The sequence below is a fragment of the Heloderma suspectum genome, chromosome 4 (assembly GCF_057233095.1).
Source record: "Heloderma suspectum isolate Gila_16-S chromosome 4, 16-S_ref, whole genome shotgun sequence".
Classification (NCBI taxonomy): Eukaryota; Metazoa; Chordata; class Lepidosauria; order Squamata; family Helodermatidae; genus Heloderma; species Heloderma suspectum.
The window spans coordinates 108,747,059-108,768,833 of NC_139461.1; the positions used below are offsets into that span (position 1 = coordinate 108,747,059).

General features: G+C 45.6%; 1 protein-coding gene across 1 annotated transcript; it reads left to right on the forward strand.

The window, feature by feature from the left end:
- Positions 1 to 1,040: 1,040 nt before the first annotated feature.
- ADTRP (androgen dependent TFPI regulating protein) lies at positions 1,041 to 18,406 on the forward strand. The gene is given in 5 exon segments (XM_084850332.1): positions 1,041 to 1,778; positions 6,177 to 6,311; positions 9,084 to 9,185; positions 16,316 to 16,431; positions 16,526 to 18,406. Coding segments are annotated over 5 exon segments (531 nt in total). The 5' UTR covers positions 1,041 to 1,619; the 3' UTR covers positions 16,545 to 18,406.
- Positions 18,407 to 21,775: the final 3,369 nt, after the last annotated feature.

Consider the following 21,775-nt stretch of genomic DNA (forward strand, 5'->3'; position numbering starts at 1 on the left):
CCCCAGGCCTTTAATGAAAAACTGCTTTGGGGGGAGAATCTGGGTAGAACACAAGTTATGTTTTATCAGAATCCCTCCACCCCAGAATATTTCATCCTTCAGGCCCCACCACTTCATGAAATGCCTCAGCCAAACAACATGGGATTAACAATACCACAGAGACAGTAGAGGGTTTAAGAGGACCAGGTTCAGATTCATCCCTAGAACCCAATATACTGGTTTTTCACTGGCTGGCTAGTTTTTCAGAGTTTTTGAACACTGCGATTTCGATGTCCCAGCTCCCTGCAATGAAAAGATTTCCTTTTTCCCCCACTAGGCAAATACCCTTTGGCAGTGCCAGCTCCAGGTTTTGGAGGGCCCATGGGCAAGACATTTTTATAACTTAAAGGTCAAATCTCACACTGTGAAGTTGCCTTCATAACAGCAGCCTTCATCTATTGGGTGTACATGGATTTACAGGGAGAACAGTGAAAAGAACTGTATTTTATGGTAAGGTCCTTTGGCAAAGCCAAAAAGCAGTGAAAAATTGTCCCTAGTGCAAAACACTCCTGAATGGGGAAGCCATGGCCTGCAACTGACTGTGACCCACATCTGAAAGCCCCTTAACCTATTTCTCACATGTACTCTACCTATTTTGAATACAACCTGAAATCGTTATTTCACATTGCAGAGAGTTGTGGGACTTTTTGCTGTCTCAGCATGCACAGGATTTGCCCTCAAATCCTGCAACTGCAAACAAGCAACAGGAAAAAGCACACAGAACTTAAGCTTTATTACCTGTGGCCTTTGTCCGACCTGTCTGTCCTTTAATGTTTACACCTGCTCAGCCCACTAGAAAAAGTGTTAATAGAACATGTCAGCATGAATGGAGTTATATGAGAAAGCAGAACAAGGCACTAGCTGTCCATGCTTTCCAAAAACATTATTAACAGCACAGTGCTACGGCAGCTTATTTCCAGGAAAGTCCATATAGTATTGCAAGCCCAAAATATCAAATCCTGCAGTATTGGTTACAATCAAAAGTTGCAACAGGTGTAGGTTCATACTTTACTTCTCCTTCAGCCCTGAACACACATGATTTCCTTAAAAGAAAAACGAAGTGAATAATGGGTTGTATCCAATGTCAGTTGAACTTACACCCCACTTACATCAGTGAGTGTAAGTGGGACTAAGATTGGATGCAAGCCATTGCTTCATCCTCCCTTTTATACGAAGATGATGGCGCAACAGAGATTGCAGTATCACTGTCGAGGCAGGCTAAGTTAGCAGCCCACTTCTAGGGACAACCGGTTCTTCTTTAGGGGTAACGACCGTCATTTCATCATGCAAACTCCTCCCTCCGACACACTTTGCATAAAGCACCGAAACTTATGTTAACGGGCAACTCATCTTCCGTGATCGGGAGCAAGGCATTTAAATCCAAAGAGTCCGCCTACTTTTGTGAGGGCGAAGGAAAGAGAAACAGAGGCAAAGTTCGCCCGAGGCTGTTGCAAAAGTAACGCCCGCGCCGTGCGCGCAAGGCTTCCTGTCGCTCTTCCACGGCCGCTTGGCCGTTTCACGGGCAGAAGGAAGAAGGAGCTGCTGCCGATTTAGGCTGCGCCGTCGCTCCCGGCTGCACCATGAAGCCCTCTTCCTTCTTCCTCGGCCACTGCCTTGCTTTTGCCTGGTACGCGTTTCTACTCCGTGCGACCTCCCAGGCACTGAGGCAAGAAGAAGCAAAGCCGCCCGGCGCCTCAGCCTACGGCGGGCCGTGGACATTTCTGACATTTCTCCATCTGGTAAGCGGGGCTCCCGCCGCCTGTAGCGAAAGGCTCCTCTGGAGCTGGAGACGCCGATCCGCGGCCATCTGTGCCTCAGGAAGCAGGTGGCTTCTACTTCCTGCGGCTAAAGAGCACGGGGGTGGCGACAGAATCGCGGGAGCCATCCTTAGCCGGCTGAAATCTCGGCGGCTGGTGTGGCAAACTCCACGAGGGACTTCGCTGGGCACGTCTCTGAATCGATACAAGAACGGAGAGAAACAGACAGAGAGAAAGATGTTGGCTACTTTAAAGTAGGGGTGGGCAGAAAGCAGATCTCCAGATGTTTTGCACTTCAACTCCCAGCGTTCCTAAGCACTGGCCATGCTGGCAGGAGCTTCTCCGAGTTGAATCCCCAAACATCTGGATGTCTCCTTTCTTCCCACCCCTGCTTTAAAGTAGCCAAACATAATTCTCTCTTTCTCTCTCCATTCTTGTATTGATTTAGAGAAGTTTTCAGTCGCAGAGCAGAGTCCTTGGTGGAGCCCTTATACCCACCACTGGGAATACTTCCTTTATATGGGGACAACGTCAAACAAGTAAAGGGGATACACCCAGGAACACCACTGCAGTAAAGGCTTGTCCTCTGTTCCTCCAGTGTCGGCTGAGGTTCACATATGTTGTATCCCTTAATCTATTTATGTAGGGTGTATTCTCTCTACAACAAACTCTGTGTGTGCTAATAAAGATTTCTTTGCTACGGTGTTTTTGTGATGTACTCTCTTGGTTTGGTTCTCTGGCTGCAAGATCACCTGTTTTCCCCTTTCTGACTGTTCTTCAATGTTGCCTTAAGACAACAGAGTGGACTCCATGGCTTTTGTGTCCTCTGCTAACAGTATGATACTGATCTGTCTATAGCTGAGCCACTTGTTGTTCAGTCGTTAAGTCGTGTCTGACTCTTCATGACCCCATGGACCATAGCACGCCCTGCCTTCCTGTCCTCCGCTCTCTCCCGGAGAGTGCTCAAGTTCATATTCATTGCATCGGTGATGCTATCTAGCCATCTCATCCTCTGCCGTCCTCTTCTCCTTTTGCCTTCAATCTTTCCCAGCATCAGGGTCTTTTCCAGTGACTTTTCTCTTCATATTAGGTGGCCAAAATATTTGAGCTTCAGCTTCAGTATCTGTCCTTCCAGTGAGCAGTCAGGGTTGATTTCCTTTAGGATGGACTGATTTGACCTCCTTGCAGTCCAGGGGACTCGTAAGAGTCTTCTCCAGAACCACAGTTCGAAAGCATCAATTCTTTGGCGCTCAGCCTTCCTTATAGTCCAGCTCTCACAGCCATACATTGTCGGCAAGGTGATGTCTCTGCTTGTTACTATGCTGTCTAGGTTTGCCATAGCTTTCCTCCCAAGGAGCAAGCGTCTTTTAATTTCATGGCTACAGTCACTGTCTGCGGTGATCTTGGAGCCCAAGAAAATAAAATCTGTCACTGCTGCCATTTCTTCCCCTCCTATATGTCAGGAAGTGATGGGGCCAGATGCCATGATCTTAGTTTTTTTAATGTTGAGTTTCAAACCAGCTTTTGCACTCTCCACTTTCACCCTCAACAAGAGGCTCTTGAGATCCTCTTCGCTTTCTGCCATTAGGGTGGTATCGTCTGAGGTTGTTGATAATTCTCCCGGCAATCTTAATTCCGACCTGTGATTCATCCAACCCAGTGTTTCTCATGATATACTCTGCATATAAATTAAATAAGCAGGGCGACAATATGCAGCCTTGTACTCCTTTCCCAATTTTGAACCAATCGGTTGTTCCATGTCTGGTTCTTACTGTTGCTTATTGACCCTCGTACAGGTTTCTCAGGAGACAGGTAAGGTGGTCTGGTACTCCCATCTCTTTAAGAATTTGCCAGAGTTTGTTGTGATCCACACAATCAAAGGCTTTAGCGTAGTCAATGAAGCAGAAATAGATGTTTTTCTGGAATTCTCTTGCTTTCTCCATGATCCAGCGAATGTTTGCGATCTGATTTCTAGTTCCTCCACCTCTTCGAAACCCAGCTTGTACTTCCGGTAGTTCTCGGTTCACATACTGCTGAAGCCTAGCTTGTAGGATTTTGAGCATCACCTTGCTGGCATGTGAAATGGGCGCAGTTGTACGGTAGTTTGAACACTCTTTGGCATTGCCCTTCTTTGGAATTGGAATGTAAACTGACCTTTTCCAGTCTTGTGGCCACTGTTGAGTGTTCCAAATTTGTTGGCATATTGAGTGCAGCACTTTAACAGCATCATCTTTTAGGATTTTGAATAGCTCAGCTGGAATACTGTCATCTCCGCTAGCTTTGTTGTTAATAATGCTTCCTAAGGCCCACTTGACTTCACTCTCGAGGATGTCCGGCTCAAGTTCAATGACCGCACTCTCATGGCTATCAGGGACATTAAGATCTGTCCTGTATAGTTCTTCTGGGTATTCTTTCCACCTCTTCTTAATCTCATCTGCTTCTGTTAGATACCTGCCTTCTTTGTGCTTTATTATGCCCGTCTTTGCACAAAACATTCCCTTGATATCTATGATTTTCTTGAAGAGATCTCTAGTCTTTCCCATTCTGTTGTTTTCCTTGATTTCTTTGCATTGTTCATTTAAGAAGGCCTTCTTGTCTCTCCTTGCTATTCTCTGGAACTCTGCATTCAGTTGGGTATATCTTCCCCTTTCTCCCTTGCTTTTCGCTTCCCTTCTTTCCTCAGCTACTTGTAAAGCCTCATCAGACAGCCACTTTGCTTTCTTGCATTTCTGTTTCTTTGGGATGGATTGAGTTGCTGCCTCCTGAACAATGTTACGGACCTCCGTCCATAGTTCCTCAGGCACTCTGTCTATCAGGTCTAATCCCTTAAATCTATTCCTCACCTCCACTGTATATTCATAAGGGATATGTTTTAGGTCATACCTGAATGGTTTAGTGGTTTTCCCTACGTTCTTCAATTTCAGCCGAAATTTTGCAACAAGAAGGTCATGATCTGAGCCACAGTCAGCTCCAGGTCTTGTTTTTACTGACTGTATAGAGCTTCTCCATCTTTGGCTACAAAGGACATAATCAATCTGATTTCGATATTGACCATCTGGTGATGTCCATGTGTAGAGTCGCCTCTTGTGCTGTTGGAAAAGAGTGTTTGCTATGATCAGCGTGTTCTCTTGGCAAAACTCTATTAGCCTTTGTCCTGCTTCATTTTGTACACCAAGGCCATGCTTGCCTGTTACCCGGTTATTTCTTGACTTCCTACTTTAGCATTCCAATCCCCTATGATGAAAAGGACATCTTTTTTTGGTGTTAGTTCTAGAAGGTGTTGTAGGTCTTCATAGAACCGATCAACCTCAGCTTCTTCGGCCTCAGTGGTTGGGGCATAGACTTGAATTACTGTGATGTTGAATGGTTTGCCTTGGATTCGTACTGAGATCATTCTATCATTTTTGAGATTGTACCCCAGTACTGCTTTTCCCACCCTTTTGTTGGCTATGAGTGCTACTCCATTTCTTCTATGGGATTCTTGCCCACAATAGTAGATATAATGGTCACCTGAATTAAATTCACCCATGCCTGTCCATTTTAGTTTGCTGATTCCCAAGATGTCGATGTTCAATCTTGCCATCTCATGTTTGACCACCTCCAGCTTACCTTGATTCATTGATCTTACATTCCAGGTTCCTAAACAATATTGTTCTTTACAGCATCGGACTTTCTTTTCACCACCAGACACATCCACACCTGAGTGTCCTTTCGGCTTTGGCCCAGCCGCTTCACTCTTTCTGGCGCTACTTGGAAATTCCCTCTGCTCTTCCCCAGTAGTATATTGGACACCTTCCAACCTTAGGGGCTCATCTTCTGGCATCATATCGTTTAGCCTTGTGATACGTTCTATGGGGTTTTCTTGGCAGGAATACTGGAGTGGGTTGCCATTTTTTTCTCCAGTGGATCACATTTTGTCAGAACTGTCCACCATGACCTGTCTGTCTTGGGTGGCCCTGCACAGCATAGCTTATGGCTTCTCTGAGTTACACAAGCCCCTTCGCCACAACAAGGCAGTGATCCATGAAGGGGAGCTGAGCCAGTACATGGCATATAACCTCTTTGCTCCCTTGAGGTGATTCTCCCCTTCCCCAGCTCTTACATTAATGGATCTTTGCACATCCATGCTAAACAAAGCTGCCTAGTCACATAAAATCTTCTTATTTGAGTCCGTTAAACAAGACAGTGTTAAAGTTTACCACCAAACTAATTTATTAAAACACTTTCAGTAAATAAGATAGAATTAGCCAGCGCTAACTTTCACAATGCTGATTCATGGTTCACCCTGAAAATGGCTCCCTTAAGGGCAAGAATGGGGTTTGTTGAGGTGTGTACAATAAAAACTGGGTGAAGATCACTCACTGGCTGTAATTAATGTAGGTTTTGCAGGCTGTTTTCTATGGGGTCTCCTTGCTGGCTGATGCATTTGTACTAATGAAGAAATAACGAATTGCTAAGTCCATATTTCCCTTCAGAGACTTGATCTTTGGTGGCCTGGATTTTCCTTTGTCCGTGGTAAGTTACAAATAAACCATTTTTATAGCCCTAGCAGACAGTATATTTAGTATGAAAGGATTATTCTGAGATAATGCTGATGCTTTAAGTCAGGAGTAGGCAACCAATACCGCCCCCCCCCCCCAGACACTTTCCTCGGTACCCAGTGAGACATCCTGCTCCTCCCAATTTTTATTTTAAAAATATTTTTATATTTTCTTACTGGCAGCTGGGATTTCTTCAAAGTGAAGTGGGAGCTTCTAGCTGCTGCCATCTTAATTTCCCATGAATGCCTCTGGGCAGGTTACTTATTCTTTGAGACTAGCCGTGCCCACCCATGGCAGCCGTTTTATTGCTGTGCCCAGGACATTTGCAGCTGCCCTGCATTTGTGGCTAGACAGCCTATTTTGGCTGTCTAGCCACGGGAAGGCGGAGTGGGGGAGGTGGCTGCCGGATGACACATAGGATGTGTCATATCGGCATTTCCACCTTCCCCGCCCCGGAACACCCCGTTTTCGCCGCTCCGTGCGCCTCTTCCAAGCGCAGAGCATGGGGCCATTCCAAACTGCCTATGAGGCAGCACAGGAGTGGGGGAGGGTCAGTTCCCAGAGAACCACCATATCCTATGGCTGTCTAGCAGCTGACTAGCATCCATAGGATTGCTCCCTCCATGTCATGCTGTGTTACAAGAGAGGGAGAAAAAAAATTCCCTCCTTCCATAATTTTGTATGCCTCTGTCATGCCCCGCTGTCATCTCCCTGCCCCTAAATTAAAAAGTCCCCAATGCATTAGCTTTTCCACCCCCTTCCCCACATATGTTTAGTAAGTTCATGAGGCAAGTGTGGGATTAGATCCTCTCGTCATGCCCCCAATGGCCACATTAACTTTCAGCATTAACAAGGGATGAACTATGTGTACACTGGTGGGGGAGGGGGGCTAGTGGGTGTGTTGGCATTGAACATAAGAAAAGCCATGCTGGATCAGGCCAAGGTCCATCTAGTCCAGCATTCTATTAAAATAGTGACCAATCAGCTGCCCACGGGAAACCCACAAGCAGGCCATGAGTGCAACAGCACCTTTCCTCCCATGTTCCCCAGGAACTGCTGTACATAGGCATATTGCTTCTGATACTGGAGGTAGCATGCCATGTAGCCATCAGGACTAGTAGCCCTTGATAGCCTCATCCTCTATGTATTTGTCCAATCCCCTTTTAAAGCCATCCAAGCTGGCAGCCAACACTACATCTTTTGGAAGTGAATTCCATAGTTTAACTATGCACTGTGTGAAGAAGTACTTCCTTTTACCTGTCCTGAATCTCCCACCAATCAGCTTCATGGAACCTAGTATTATGAGAGAGGGAGAAAAATGTCTCCCTGTCCACTTTCTTCACACAGTGCATACTTTTGTACGCCTCTATCATGTCTCCCCTTACCCTCCTTTTTTTCCAAGCTAAACAGTCCCAGCTGTTGTAACTTTCCCTCATAGGGGAGATGCTGCAGCCCCTTGATCATTTTTGTCGCCCTTTTCTGCCCTTTTTCAAACTCTACAATATCTTTTTTTAGGTGCGGTGACCAGAACTGTACCCAGAATTATAAGTGTGGTCACCCCATAGATTTGTACAAGGGCAGTATGATATAGGAGGTTTTATTCTCAATTCCTTTCCTAATTATGCCTAACATGGAATTTGCCTTTTTTACAGCGGCCACACCTGGGCCAGAAGGTGTGATCTCACTCCACCATCACACATTCACTGAACGTGTGTGGGGAGGATGGTATGAAGTCCCCTTATAACAGGGGTGTGCAGAAAGTAGTTTGGTATCTTCTAGTAGATCTCTGGGTGACTTACAGTAGATCAGTAATGAGTTCTGAATCCCATTTTTTTTTAGCCATAGCAACAACTATGCAATGACTCCTCCCTCGCCCCGCCCGGCACCACCCCCTGCTATTTTTGGCTGATGAAATGCCGAAACCTTTTGTGTGGGAGGACTGTGAGCTCAGCCCATTTTTGATGCTCCCAACCAATTCCTAAGCTCAGCAGTAGTTCAGAGGTGCCATTACTTTAATTCTGTTGCACCTGGCTTCAGTTGGTGGATCTCAATATTCTAGTAAAACAAAAAATAGATCCTGTAAGACTGAGGTCTGTTCTCCCCTACCATATAGCAAGGATGGGCAACACCTCGCCCTCAGCCTAATTTCAGAAGCCCTCAGCAAACAATCAGTTCAGACCTCTGGCAGCCAAGACCAATCTGTCCTTCCCCCAGCAGAAGAGGGAGATTGGGGAGGGAGAGAGAAAAGAAGGTTCCAGAGGGGTGGCAGGGAGAGAACAAGGGTGACCTCGCCCACTTTAGGCTTTGGATCTGCCCACCACTGGCTTTGGCCATGCCTACTGCAAGCATGCAGCCCCCAGCAGATTACCTCTGAAGGTATGTGGCCCTTGGCACAAAAAAGGTTCCATATCCCTGCCCTATAGACTCTCCAGTTACTGCTTTACCCATTCCAGGACTAACGACTGGTACCTATGTTCTGTATAGCTGCACTAGTTAGTTTTCATATAATGGATTTTTAAATCATGAAGTATATACTGTTATGACAACGTCCGAAACGCCTGCATAAGTCCTCCCCCATTTCAAAAATCATTGTTCCAAGATGCTGTGATTTTAAGACGGTTCCCAGACACACACTCTCTTTCTCTCTCTCTTTTTTAGCACTTTGTCTTGTTATGTGCAATTCTTAGATAAGCCATCACATTTTAAAATAAATAAATGACCTAAAAATGTAAATGCTTTATTTTAGTTCGTGCTTGCGTCTTTCTGGACATTATACTGTTATGATCGGGAACTGGTTTATCCCAAGCACCTTGATTTGGACGTTTCTGAATGGATGAATCATGCTATTGTGAGTAACAAACCAAACCAAAAACCCTGAATGAAACAAAGATAACTTGCAATAAACATTCCACCCTTGCATGACTTATGAATGTTCTGCAAAAGAACGCAGGCACAATCCAGCCAATTATGCACTTTTAAGTTCCATTGATTTCAATGGGAGGGTGAAACACACTCTTAATACCTCCTGTTGCAATTAATGAGAGGTGCTTAACACTGACTGGATCAGGCCCAGATTTTGCAAATCTTTGTTTGGTGCTTCTTTGCTGGGGCCATAGCTCATAGCTTTGCTGGGGCCATCTGCTTTGCATGCTGAAGGTCTCTGATTCAGTCCCCAGTGCCTCCAGGTAAGGCTGGAAAAACTCCTGTCCAAAACCCTGCCAGTCGGTATCAACAATACTATGGACTGGTCTGACTCAGTATAAGGCAGCTTCCTATGAATCCTATGCTGTCTCTTTAAGCGTTCATAGAACTGTATGCAATGGGTGGGTGTGTGAATTGCCAAAAGGAGCCTTAAAACAGGGTGGGAGGGAATGTCAATGAATCATTGCTTGCCAAGGTTTAAGTCAATGGAAGATGTGAAGTCATTAAATGGGGGCGGAGAGAAACTTCCGAGGTTACTTCAGTGCATTCAAAATAATGAAACTGCTGTTGCCGTAAACAAGAGTGTTATACAATGAAGGATGCCTGGGCATACAAATGAATGCTTGGTAATTTTTAGAAAGGAGTGCAAGATCCCAAAAGGTATATAGTGGGAGCTCACCGGCCAAGCAGCAAATGGTAGCATCAAATGGAGGAGCTAAATGACACAAACAGGTTTCTTCTATGTTTTAAATTTCATTTTTAAATTGCCTTAGCTTAAAGCAAAACAAAAAGGGAAGGATGTGTTAAAAGAGTCTTTGCTCGTCAAGGGCAAAGATGCTGCCAGTAAAATAGAAGTTGTGGGTGTGTGCTAAATTCATGACGTGTCCTCTCGGGGATAGGTGGGAGGAAAGGTTCCGTATGAGACTGAGTCATAAGAGCCAAAATGAATGAAATAATCATACCCAAGACTCAGCCTTGATTCTCTGAACTGTCTCTGCTCTGTGCCGTGTTAGGCTACTGGCTCTAACTCAGGGCAGTGCAACAAAAGGTTCAGCATTCTGTGCCGCGACAGGCCAATTTCTGCATTTTTGGCCCTGTACAAATGAGTTTGCTTCATTTAATCCTCTAGAATGCTATCTGTGAGGAAGAGGGGTAATGAGTTATGTAGTATACTGAAAATCCACCCTTCTCCCTCTGGAAATCCTGCTGGTACCTCATGTGGCATCAGAGGTTTCACCTGGCAGTGTGGTATAGTGGCTACAGCTGCCTTCCCCAACCTGGTGCCCTTCACCTGCCATCAGCTCCAGCCAGCTTGGCCAATGGGCAGGAATGCTGGGAGTTGTGGTCCAAAACATCTGGAGGGCACCAGGTTGGAGAAGACTGGGCTAGAGTGTTGGACTGGGGAGACCCTAGTTCTAATCCTCTCCAAGTCAGGAAGTTCACTGGCTGACTTTGGGCCAATTATTCTCAACCAAACTACTTCACAGGGTTGTTGTGAGATGGTCATCTATGTTGCCTTGAGCTCCTCAGAGGAAAAGTGAGATATAAATGTAATAAGTACAATTTAAAATTTTGGCAGCCATTTGCCAAACTGTGGCCCTCCTTTTGTCATGCAAACAGGCAGGGACCTGCACGGAATCAACTCAGAAGTGTTTGGTGGGTATCAGAAGTGTGCAATACAGGAATGGACACTTTGCCATGGTAAACCTTTTAGGTTCCTTGTCCTGAGTCTTGCGGATGCAGAGCTTGGGGTCAGGCTCACTTTTTCAACAATCATGAGGCATAAAACCTTTGTTTTTTTTTAATTAAAGAAGGAAATCTGTGTGCAGAATCGCAAAGCTATGGGTTATTGGCAGAGTGAAACCCTACCAGAATGTGTAGTGGGGCTCATTTCTGTGGAAAGGCAAATGCTATGATGCCATTCCCAGTTGTTGTTGTTGTTCAGTCGTTCAGTCGTGTCCGACTCTTCGTGACCCCATGGACCATAGCACGCCAGGCCTTCCTGTCCTGCGCTCTCTCCCGGAGCGTGCTCAAGTTCATATTCATTGCATCGGTGATGCTATCTAGCCATCTCATCCTCTGCCGTCCCCTTCTCCTTTTGCCTTCAGTCTTTCCCAGTCCAGGTTCCTAAACAATATTGGGTTGCCATTTCCTTCTCCAGTGGACCACATTTTGTCAGAACTCTCTGCCATGACCTGTCCGTCTTGGGTGGCCCTGCACGGCATAGCTTATGGCTTCACTGAGTTACGCAAGCCCCTTCGCCACAACAAGGCAGTGATCCATGAAGGGGCCATTCCCAGTTAGGGTACTTATATTCCATGTGCTTCACTAGGGCAAAAGTAGTATGGGGAATAATCCAGATCCGGATCCTTGTGGGGGTGGGTTTATGGGGGCTTTAACCCTTTGCCCTCACTGTGGTTGTGATCATCTCCTCCCTGGCCGCTATTTGCCCTGTGAGGTAAAAACATCCATATGGTATGTTTTCTGTTCTCCCCATAAGGCAAACAGCAACTTCATGGGAAATGTTCTAGGGCAGGGGTCCCCAGTGCGGTGCCTGCAGGCATCATGGCATCCCCAGACACCTCTAATGGTGCCCACAAAGCTCTCCGCTCCCTGCCCCCTTCAAAAACAATCGTTCATGAAAAATTGAAAAAAGTTAAGGCACTGAGTTCTCCTTCCTATTCCTGAACCTGCATTGATCCACTGTTCAGTGGGCAGGAAGAGAAAATAAGGCAAAGGGGGAGAGCGGAGAAAGGCTAGTGAGGCTAGTGGCTACTGAGGCTTGGGGCTAGCAGGGGGGGAGAAACAGAAAGATATAGGCGTGAGTGGGAGAAAACGCAAGGCTAGAAAGGGAAAGAAGGCGGCTAGATACGGGGAAGGGGGAGAAATAATGAAGAAAGAGTTTGGGGAGAGAAATAGCAAGGCTGGGAGTGGGGAGGGGGCAGAGAGAGGGAGAGAGCAAGAAGAAAACTGAGCTGGCCAGAAGCACCTCTTTCCATTTCCCCCTCCCTCCCAGCCTCTAGCCTCGCTATTTCTCTCTCTGCACCATGTCTTGACTAGCCACATCAGCCATTAAATGACTAGCCACATCCTCCATGGGATCCATTTTGTGGTGGTGCCCATAGCAGTTTGTCAAATTCCGAAATCTGCCCACAGGTCCAAAAAGGTTGGGGACCCCTGCTCTAGGGGAAACAGTTAACCCCTGCTTTCCCTGCCCTTCAGTTCTGATCAGATTATCTCCCCACACCTCCTAGGGCTACTGCTCTATCTTAAACAAAAGGAGATCTGATCATGGATCTACTGCTGTCACACCTAGTTTGGTTCTGAGAATCACATCTTTGGGAGAGTCTGTTCAGGCAGAAGGTAGCTAAGAGTGTACACCTGAAGGGGGATGAGTGTGGGTGAGTGTATGTATATGTAGGATACATTGCATATATAAACGAGTGTGTGCAGCCAGTGTGTATGGAAGGGTGTGTACAGGATTGTATGTACTCTGCTCTAAAAATATTTCAAATATTTCAAAAAAATCGTCCATGACAGGGGCCTCTAAATTTTTGGAGAGCTTGGTAGCCAGCCATTATTTGCGATTCCCTCTGTCTCCCCCTACCCCTCTTTTGAGCAAGTTCACAGCACATGAGGAGTGCTTGGGAAAAGGAAGGGGCTAGTCTCTCCCCACTTCTGATTGTCTCTAGACGCTGGTGTAAACTGACCGACAGACCCTTCCCTTCCTCCAAATTCTTTTGGGAGAGGGCCAGAGCCTGTCTCTCCTAACCAGCATGATCTGACAGATCCCTGTTATTCCAGGTTCTCTGTGATGCACAGAGAGCAAGGAAGACAAAGGAGCGGGGGTCTCTCACTTTGGGCTGGGTAACTGGGGGACAAGTGGTTGCTCGAAGGAGATTTGTGGTCTCTGCTGGCCACTTTAGCCCCTGCTTTTGTGGAGCCCCGACCCAGGGATTCTGCAGTAATAATTTCAACAATCCTGTACGGTATGTCAGCATCATTATCCTCAAAGGTGATGGGAGGGGGTGGCAGGCAGGAGAGACTGAGCAAGAGTGGGCTGCTTAAGGCCTCCTTGTGAGTTCAGGGTTGAAGGAATCTGGGATTTCTCAACTCACATTCTCTTAGTTGCAACGTGACGCCAGCTTCCTAGTAAGCTTTCAAAAATAATGAAAGTATGTTCATAAATTGTTCATAAAAGTATAAATTGTGAGGCAGAGAAGAGGATATACAAGGCCTTATTTATCTTTCTCAGGTAATAATGTTGACTACACGTTACTTCCCCCGCAAATAATAAATGCTTCTGTTTTCCACGGAGAATGTATGTTAAACAATTCAGAGGTTCTTCACTTTAACCTGTGGTGAGACTGCTCAGAGTCCATATATCACGGTGTGTCACAAAGCCATGATTTTCAAACTCTATTACAGGAAACTCCATGGAGCTGCATCAGTCCCTTGATGGGAATGTAGAGCAATGGAGGACAAGTTTCCTGAAAGAGAGCTTGACTATGGCCACCACCAGTTTCCCTCTGGAGTGCAGAGCAGCTAGGGTAGGCCTAGCCCAGCAGAGCCCAAGGCATTTTGCTACATGAGCTGGAGTAGCAAATGGCTCCCCTCCCTCCCTCAAGCCAAGCTGCATAGTATCCAAGGACAGCTAAGTTTATTTTAGCACCTGAGGCAGAAATTCCTACAAGCATCATTAACCCTCCCTGGGAGTAAAGAAACAAGAATAATAAATTAGTATAATGTATTATTTATAATAATATATTAGTATAATAATAAAGATGCAAGAATAATAAAGAATAATAAAATAACAAATAAAAACAATCTGTTGCCCTGTCATGGCACAAAAAATCAGCGGTCTGAGGTGGCCACCTTGTTCTACTTAATGGTAGGGCTGGTCCTGCTAGGGAGTGTTAAGTGTACCGTAGAATGCACTCGTTGTTTGTGGGGGGTGATGGTGAGGCCCAACAGGTCTACCCCACATCAGCTGCAGGGCTAGCCTTACTATTAGGCAGAGTGAAGCAACCACCTCAGGCAGCAGAAACTGGGGAACAGCAGTAGCAGCCCCCTGGCCATTCCCCTTTCTTGGAGGACAGAGCTGTGCGGGTCACATGGCCTGTCCTTCACCTCCTAAGTTAAGCCTGCTGCCCTTGGATGTGCTGGAAGACGCTATGGTATTGCAAGTATTGAAGTAAGATTTAACTGTTGGTTTCTGTACATGGAACAGAGGGTGGGTACCATCTTGTCCTTTGCCTCAGCCGGCAAAATGCCTTGGGCCGGCCCCAGTTGGCTGGCTGTGCATCCTAAAGCACCCCCTCTCCCAGAATCCTCAGCAGCATCCATGGGTTCCATGACAGACATGCAGAGATATCACCAGTACAGACAAACTCATCTGGAACGTGTTTCCTAAGGACGGAAAGTCTGAAAAAAACTGCGTTGGAGAAACATAGAATTCCCCCTTCCCGGAGAAAAAGTTAAGCCTTCAGTATTTTAACCGCACTGAATGTGAAAATGCTAAGTATCATATTGTGGTGGCCCCAAAAGGTGGCAAACTGTTATGCTTTACTTAGAAAACAAAGCTATTAATTAAACTGTATCAGCAAATAAGTCCAGACAAAATAATACAGAACTCATCGTGAAACAACGCTTTCATAGGCAGTCAGAATAAAAGTCTTCGTGCATTCCATTCATTAACAGCCAGATCACTGCGCTTGTTCAGATCAGTGTTGGGTTTTTTTAGTGGTGGGGGGCTGAGAGTAAAATATTTCCTCCCTGCTCTGTGATAATTGTTTTCCTTTGTCAGTTTTACTTGTTACACGTGAAACTGAAAAGAAAACTGTTAATTGAAAATCCAAGAATGCGTCATTGTTTCCAGCCATTTTTGCCAACCCTCAGAGACTAGTGTCAATCCAGGCCTAATTATTAAGATTTGCTTTTTAAACAGTTTTTTTTTTAAATTTGCTCAAAGAACAAAGCTTGCATTTATTTGAATGAATGCTAGATTAAACAATACATTATAGTGGAAAGAAAGTTTAATTGTCTTTAGTGGTTCATGGTGCGCGGTGTGACTAGACCCATATTAAAAATTGCTATGAGAAGGGACCACTTTCCTGAGAAGAAAACAAAATGCATGTAAAGGGTTTTCAACTTGTTTTAAGCTGCAGTATATGGTCCATTACCAATGTCACCACTACAGTCAGCTTCCCATTGTCTAGCAAAAGGAATTCATTTAAAGAGCTAATTGAAAGTCATTGGCAAACAGAAAACCTTACAATAAGTGGCCAATTATGCAGTGCTTTGGTATTTGGCTTTATCAACATTAATCACCATGAACTCACTTTCTCTAGTTGTAAATGTATAATTCTTTCTCTGTAAATTGTTAAGAATGGAAAAAATAGAAACGGAGGCAAGCTTAAATGAAATGTCTGACACCACTGGCCTGGCCATGATCTTTTATCATCCCAGGACCTGTGGTAACATTAATATTTTTTTAAAAACCTGTATGTGTTTTGTTTTGTGACTCCTTTCCTGCCCACTCCACTCCCCTTTGAATCTCATACATATATGTAATAATAAATAGAAGGTTCTAGAAACAATACAATTGTCATATCAATGTGAATCTAAAAATATAAAGGACATGCTGTGAAACTACAGTGTTGTTATTAGAAGTTGCATCATCTGTATAAGCTAGTTCCCTAGTCTCTAGTGTTTGTTCAAAGCGGCCATAGTTGAAGTATATCCTTTTCTCGGAGAAGCACCCACATTTTCATAAGTAATGATAAAGAGTCCTGTGTCACCTTAAAGACTAACAAATTGATTCTGGTGTAAGCTTTCATGCACCGCAGACCACTTGCATGGAGCATTGCCTTTTGAAGTGGGCTATGGTCCACAAAAGTTTATGCCAGAATACCTTCATTCGTCTTCAAGGTACGCCAAGACCCTTTGTTGTTTTTGCTGCAACAGACTAACATGGCTACCCTCTGTCAATAAGTAATGAGTTCCATAGATTCACTATGGGACATTGTTATATGACGCAGTGTATTTTCTTCCCAGCACACTACTATATTTCCATTGTCCCTGTCTGACATGTTTATTACACCTCACCGTTATCCATCAAAGCGTAAAGGGCTCAGCTTAGCAGCTGCTGCTGGTTTTGCCTATATCTGTTGGTAAGTTGTTGTTACTATATTTTTTTATGAATACAGTCTCTTTCACATGCTGCTTTTGGCAAAAAGCCAAGAGGGGATTCCTTTTCTCACTTAGTTATTACATGCAGCCATGACGTCCCCAGTTGAGAAGACTTTCTCGTCTGAACCCCGCTGAAAGAAATCCTGACTGTTCAGCTACAATCACCTCCCTGATCTGACTTTAGACTCGAGAAGCTTTGGAACTGCGTGAACAACTGCATTATACCACCCATACATTAGGCTGTATGAGGGGCCTTTTAGCCTAATCAAATCCAAAACTTAATGAGATTATGCACGCTGCTTATCAAAATTCCTTTCGCATGTACCAGGTTGCTTTATTACTCAAGTGCTGTGATTTGTGCTGTCTACAAGCTTTGCGGTTGGGACCTTCAAGCAGACCTCTTTCAGTTTCACACAGCACTCTTGCTTTGAACATTTAACATTTAAAGCAGTTAGATTCAGTCTGGTGCCCTCTGGACTACATTTCCCATAACCTATGACCATTGACCATGCTGACTGGGGCTGATGGGAGTTGGAGTCCAAAGCATTGGTTGGCACCAGGTTGGGGAAGGCTAAAGGGTTCCATATTCCATATTCTGTTTTTTTAAAAAACAAAAATTTGAATATGGTGTTTTATTATTTTTATCTTTTATTGTTCACCACTCCGGAATCTATTTCGATGTGGGGCAGTATATAAATGTTGTAAATAAAATTTTAAAATAAGGGGAGGAGCTTCTGTAGCTCCTCCCACTGGAGTATTGCAGGATGTGTGATAGGGGAGAATTGCAGATTGTTGAATGCTGGCTTTTGATCTGAATGGAAAGTGTATCCGTTTTGGAAGAGAAGTCTACTAGCAGATATTTGTGGTTCCCAGACAGGAGTATTTATTAGTACTGTGCCCCACCTGTCCTTTTGCAGCCTCTTTGTTTCCCTGCAAAAGAGGCAGTCATTTTTCTGCCCCTTTCATTGGGTTGCTGAGAATTTTGGAAAAATTTCTCAGGGTGCAGGGCTTGAGCGCTTACCTTACTGTAAGGAGGTGGCTGAGGGGGGTGTGCATGTGCTTTTTTCTTTTACCATCTCCCCCCATTCTGTCCTTGCAGCCATTCCAGCTGCAGCCTGCATGGAGCTTCTTTGAAAGCTTCCGAGAGAACTTTGGCAGGTCTTCCTCCTTTGGGGCTTTCCAGTGCGGCTGCCTGGTAAATGCCTCAAAGCTGAGTGAGGAGTTATTGTTATTTTTCTTATTATTTTTCTTCTTGTTGTTGTTAAAAGTCCTTTTAACAACAACAACGCAAAACCAAAAATGCCTCTCTCCGCTTTCCAGCGCTCAGCAGACGGCAGCACAGGGAAGCCCCAAGGGACGAAGTCCTGGCTAAGTCCTCTAGGGCAGCGGTCCCTAACTTTTTTGAGGCCAGGGACCAGTCCAGTTTTTCCACAGACCAGCAGGGGGGGACTTCTGGTGGCTGGGACGCAAATGGCGTCCCTGTTCTTTGCAGTAATCGGCTATGTAGAGATTTACGTAGCCTATTACTTGAAGAACAGGGATGCAAATGGCGTCTGCTTGGGGAAGCCATTTGCGTCCCAGCAGCCGGAAGTCCGCCAGCGGCTGGAGTTGGCCGGCAGCTCCGCGGACTCGCCACGGAGCGGAGCCGGCCAGGGCCGGCGAGAATTCCGGGGGGGGGGACAGATCACCTCTCCCCCCGCAGACCCCCAAGGTGAGGGGGTTTCGCACATCCCTGTGGCCCAGTTGCTAGCAGGCCATGGACCGGTACTGGTCCGCGGACCGGGGGTTGGGGACCCCTGTTCTAGGGGCTTTCTGTTGTGTATCCTAGGGGGGACTGTAAGTCAGTTATTGTTTTTGAACCTTGGCAGCTCCTGTAGAATTGGGAGCAGCAACGGTGGGTGGAGCTTCTGCTAAGTTGTGACTTCTGTGTGTGCTGAATAAAGAACCATTGTGTTTGAGGCCCGCTGATTCCTGTAGCCATTCCTACTACCAGTACAACATTTTTTGGTGGTGAAGGTGGGATCCTGAGAGCTATACAGGCAGCAAAGACTGTGAATCCATTTACACAGCTAACTGGTAATCAGGCAGCTAGACTCAATTAAGAACCTGAGCAACTCCTGTTGTTTTTTAAAGAGAATTAAAATCAAAATGGCTGTTCATGGACATAACGAAGAGTTTGATGTTAGTCATCCGGCTTCCTGGGATTCTTCTGCAGAATGGCTTTCATTCTCTCTTGAAGCAGGTAAGATAGCTAATGCTGAACAAAAGCGAGCTGTGCTCTTAACTGTTTGTGGGCCACAGACATTTGCCATAATAAGATACCTCTCTGCTCCTGTCGAACTCAAAACTAAGATATTTGATGAACTTTTAGAATTATTGAAGATACATTTCTCACCATATCCTTCAGTTGTTGTGCAGAGATTTAAATGTCACAAACAAATGCAGCAACCTGGAGAGGGCACTGCCACTTATATTGCAGAACTGCGATGTCTTTCTCAGCACTGCAGCTTTGGGGATTTTCTAGAGGATATGTTGCGGGATCACCTTGTCTGTGGGGTTTATGATGAAGCACTACAATAACGGCTCCTGTCGGAGCCAAACTTGACATTTGCAATGGCTCACGAAAAGGCATTAGCCAGTGAGAATGCATCACTATACATCACAGAACTCAGGAGAGATGCAGATGATGTAAATGCCATCCAGAGCAAGCAGGCTAAGAATTCTGGGCAGCAAGGTCAACAAAACACAAGAAATGTACTCTATAAAACCTGCAGCTGGCCCTGGCTTACCTATTCCTGCTCAGGCTGTGGGGGACAACATCGGTGCTCTCCGTGCAGATTCAAGGGTGCTGAGTGCAGGTTTTGCAAGAAGGGTCACCTTGAGCGAGTCTGCCGCTCAAAATCTGTCAGCACAAGGTCAAGAAACTGTAATAAGAGGTCACTCCACCTAGCGTCTCACGGGGTTGATTATCCACAGGGTGATGAAACTCAACAACTCTATCACTGTCAGTTCTTGCTGGCTGACTGCAGCTACCCAGCAAGCAGCAGCAATCACTCACTGACTATAAGCCGGGTCGTAAACCTGTCCAAGGCTAGGAGAGGAGGAGGCTAGAGCGGGGGGATTTACCAGTTTGACAAATCCAAGATGGCGTGGCAGAGAGAAGTTTGTTTTCCAGTCCTAAATACAGTCTAAATTCAGTCTAAATACAGGGATTCATGAGCGAGGCTGAGGTTGAGGTTCGGGGTCTAGGTGAGGCAGACGAGATCTGGTGAAGCTTCGTCTCGGTCTGCTTCCCGCTTTTAATGGCGGCATCCTAGAGCAGCTGCTGGCAATCTGGCCTCTGGGAGCCTCTCTGTCTCAAATGGACAGTGGCTCACCTTCGTTGCTGTTTTACATGAAGCCGCCTTCTCTCTGATGGGGCCAGTGGAGCTTCGCCCTCTGAATCCTCTGGGGAAGCTGCAGGCGGGCGTGGCTCCTCCACAGGGGGCTTGGGCTACTTCTGCGCTAGTCCCTTGCCCCGGGTCTGGAGCCTGCCATTCTCCTGTGTCCTTGGAGGAGTCTGAGGGAGGAATGACAATCACATTCAGAAGGTCTGTGGCAAGGAATTTCACGATTCTGTGTTGTATGCAACAGTATTAATCCATGGCTGGAAGTTCAAAATGGAAGTGGATTCAGGTCTGGGGTATCCATAATTAACAGAGACGCCTTTACACACATATTTTCTGGGACCCTTGCCCCAAAGTTGTCAAGTCCATCATGTCATGTGTTCTGCGTGATTACAATGCAAAGAAGGTCAATATATCGTTGGATGCTGCACTGTAGATGTACAGTGTCGCTCCTTCCAAGGGAAGCTTTCACTTATCATTGTGGAGGGGCAGAGGAAAAAACTCTTGGGGAGAAACTGGTTCTCATAAATAGGGATTAGCATTCAAGGAATTCATGCCCTTGCTATAGGTCAGCTTGCAGCAATTGTTAATAAATTTCTAAGGGTATTTCCTGAAGACTTGGGAGAATACAAAGGGAAGCCAGTGTCACTCCATCTGGATCCATCTATTGCACCAATTTCATGAAAACCAGGAATGTGCCTTTTGCATTGCGGGAAAAATTGAAGAAGAGCTTGAGCACCTCATCAAGCAAGGTGTGCTAGAATCAGTTACACAGACCCAGCGGGCTACACCCATTGTGCCGGTATTAAAGCCAAATGGGAAGATGAGACTGTGTGGGTATTACAAGTGCACTATGAATAAGGCACTTAAGCAGCAGCCATACCCAGTGCCTGCTGTCTATCAGCTCCATTCACATGGTAACCAGGAAGTGGCCCTACCCAGTCTATGAGGCGCTAAGTCCACCTGGTATAGTAGCATTTTTCCTTGGGAGCTCTGGCTTCTTCCTCTTTATCTATAACGTAGGAGAATTTCTCTGCCACATGATTTGGGGTAAGTGCAGTCTTGCAAATAAATCCTCAAACGTTATTAGCCCACAAGCATTTTTTATTAGCTTACATGTTCTTATTTGTAGCACATTAGCAGATAAAGAAATGAAACCCTTTTAGCAACCCTACCGGGTAGGGATGGCCATCACAGGGGAATTTGGCCCTTTTGGGGCTTCTTGGATTTCGCTGGAGCCCCCAGCTCGACTTGCATTGGTGAGCCAAGCCATGGGCTTTCCCCCAAAATCTGGGAACTTAATCAGGTTTGTTTGTTTGTTTGTTTGTTTTAAAATCGCCATTTCCCCAGGATCCCCAATATGGAGCCCATGGGTGCCATTTGTGCAAATTGTGGACCAAAGTTTCTTAAATTGCGCAAGTTTGCATAATTTACACACATTGTGGCTGTAGTTTGTGCAAAGCATGCAAATTTGCACAATTTACAGCTGAAATTTGCACAAGTTATGCACATTTATGCAATTTGCAGCCATAATCTGCACAAGTGGTTTTTCTTTTACATTAAAAAATGGTGAAAATTCCACCAGCTGGCCTGACCCATTGCACACCGAGTCAGGCCAGCTGGCAGAAGACAGAACAGCATCTGGAGGGCCGAGCTGGCAAAAGCTCGTTGAGCTCCACCACCCCCACCTGGATTCTTCCAACATCCCTACTCCCTGTTCACTTGGAGGCAGTTCTTACTCCTCCTAGGGATCAGGCAAGTAGCTGTTTGCATGCCTGATTTTGTCCATCCCCCCACCCCCTTTTCAGATGGTTCTGAATTTGTACATTCATATACTATGCCAAAGTCTTCATTTTTCCCCTAGTTGGTGATGTCCATGTCTTTAACTTTTTCAAAATTGTTGTTCCAGTGCTCAAATCTTAATAGGACAGTGAGGCTA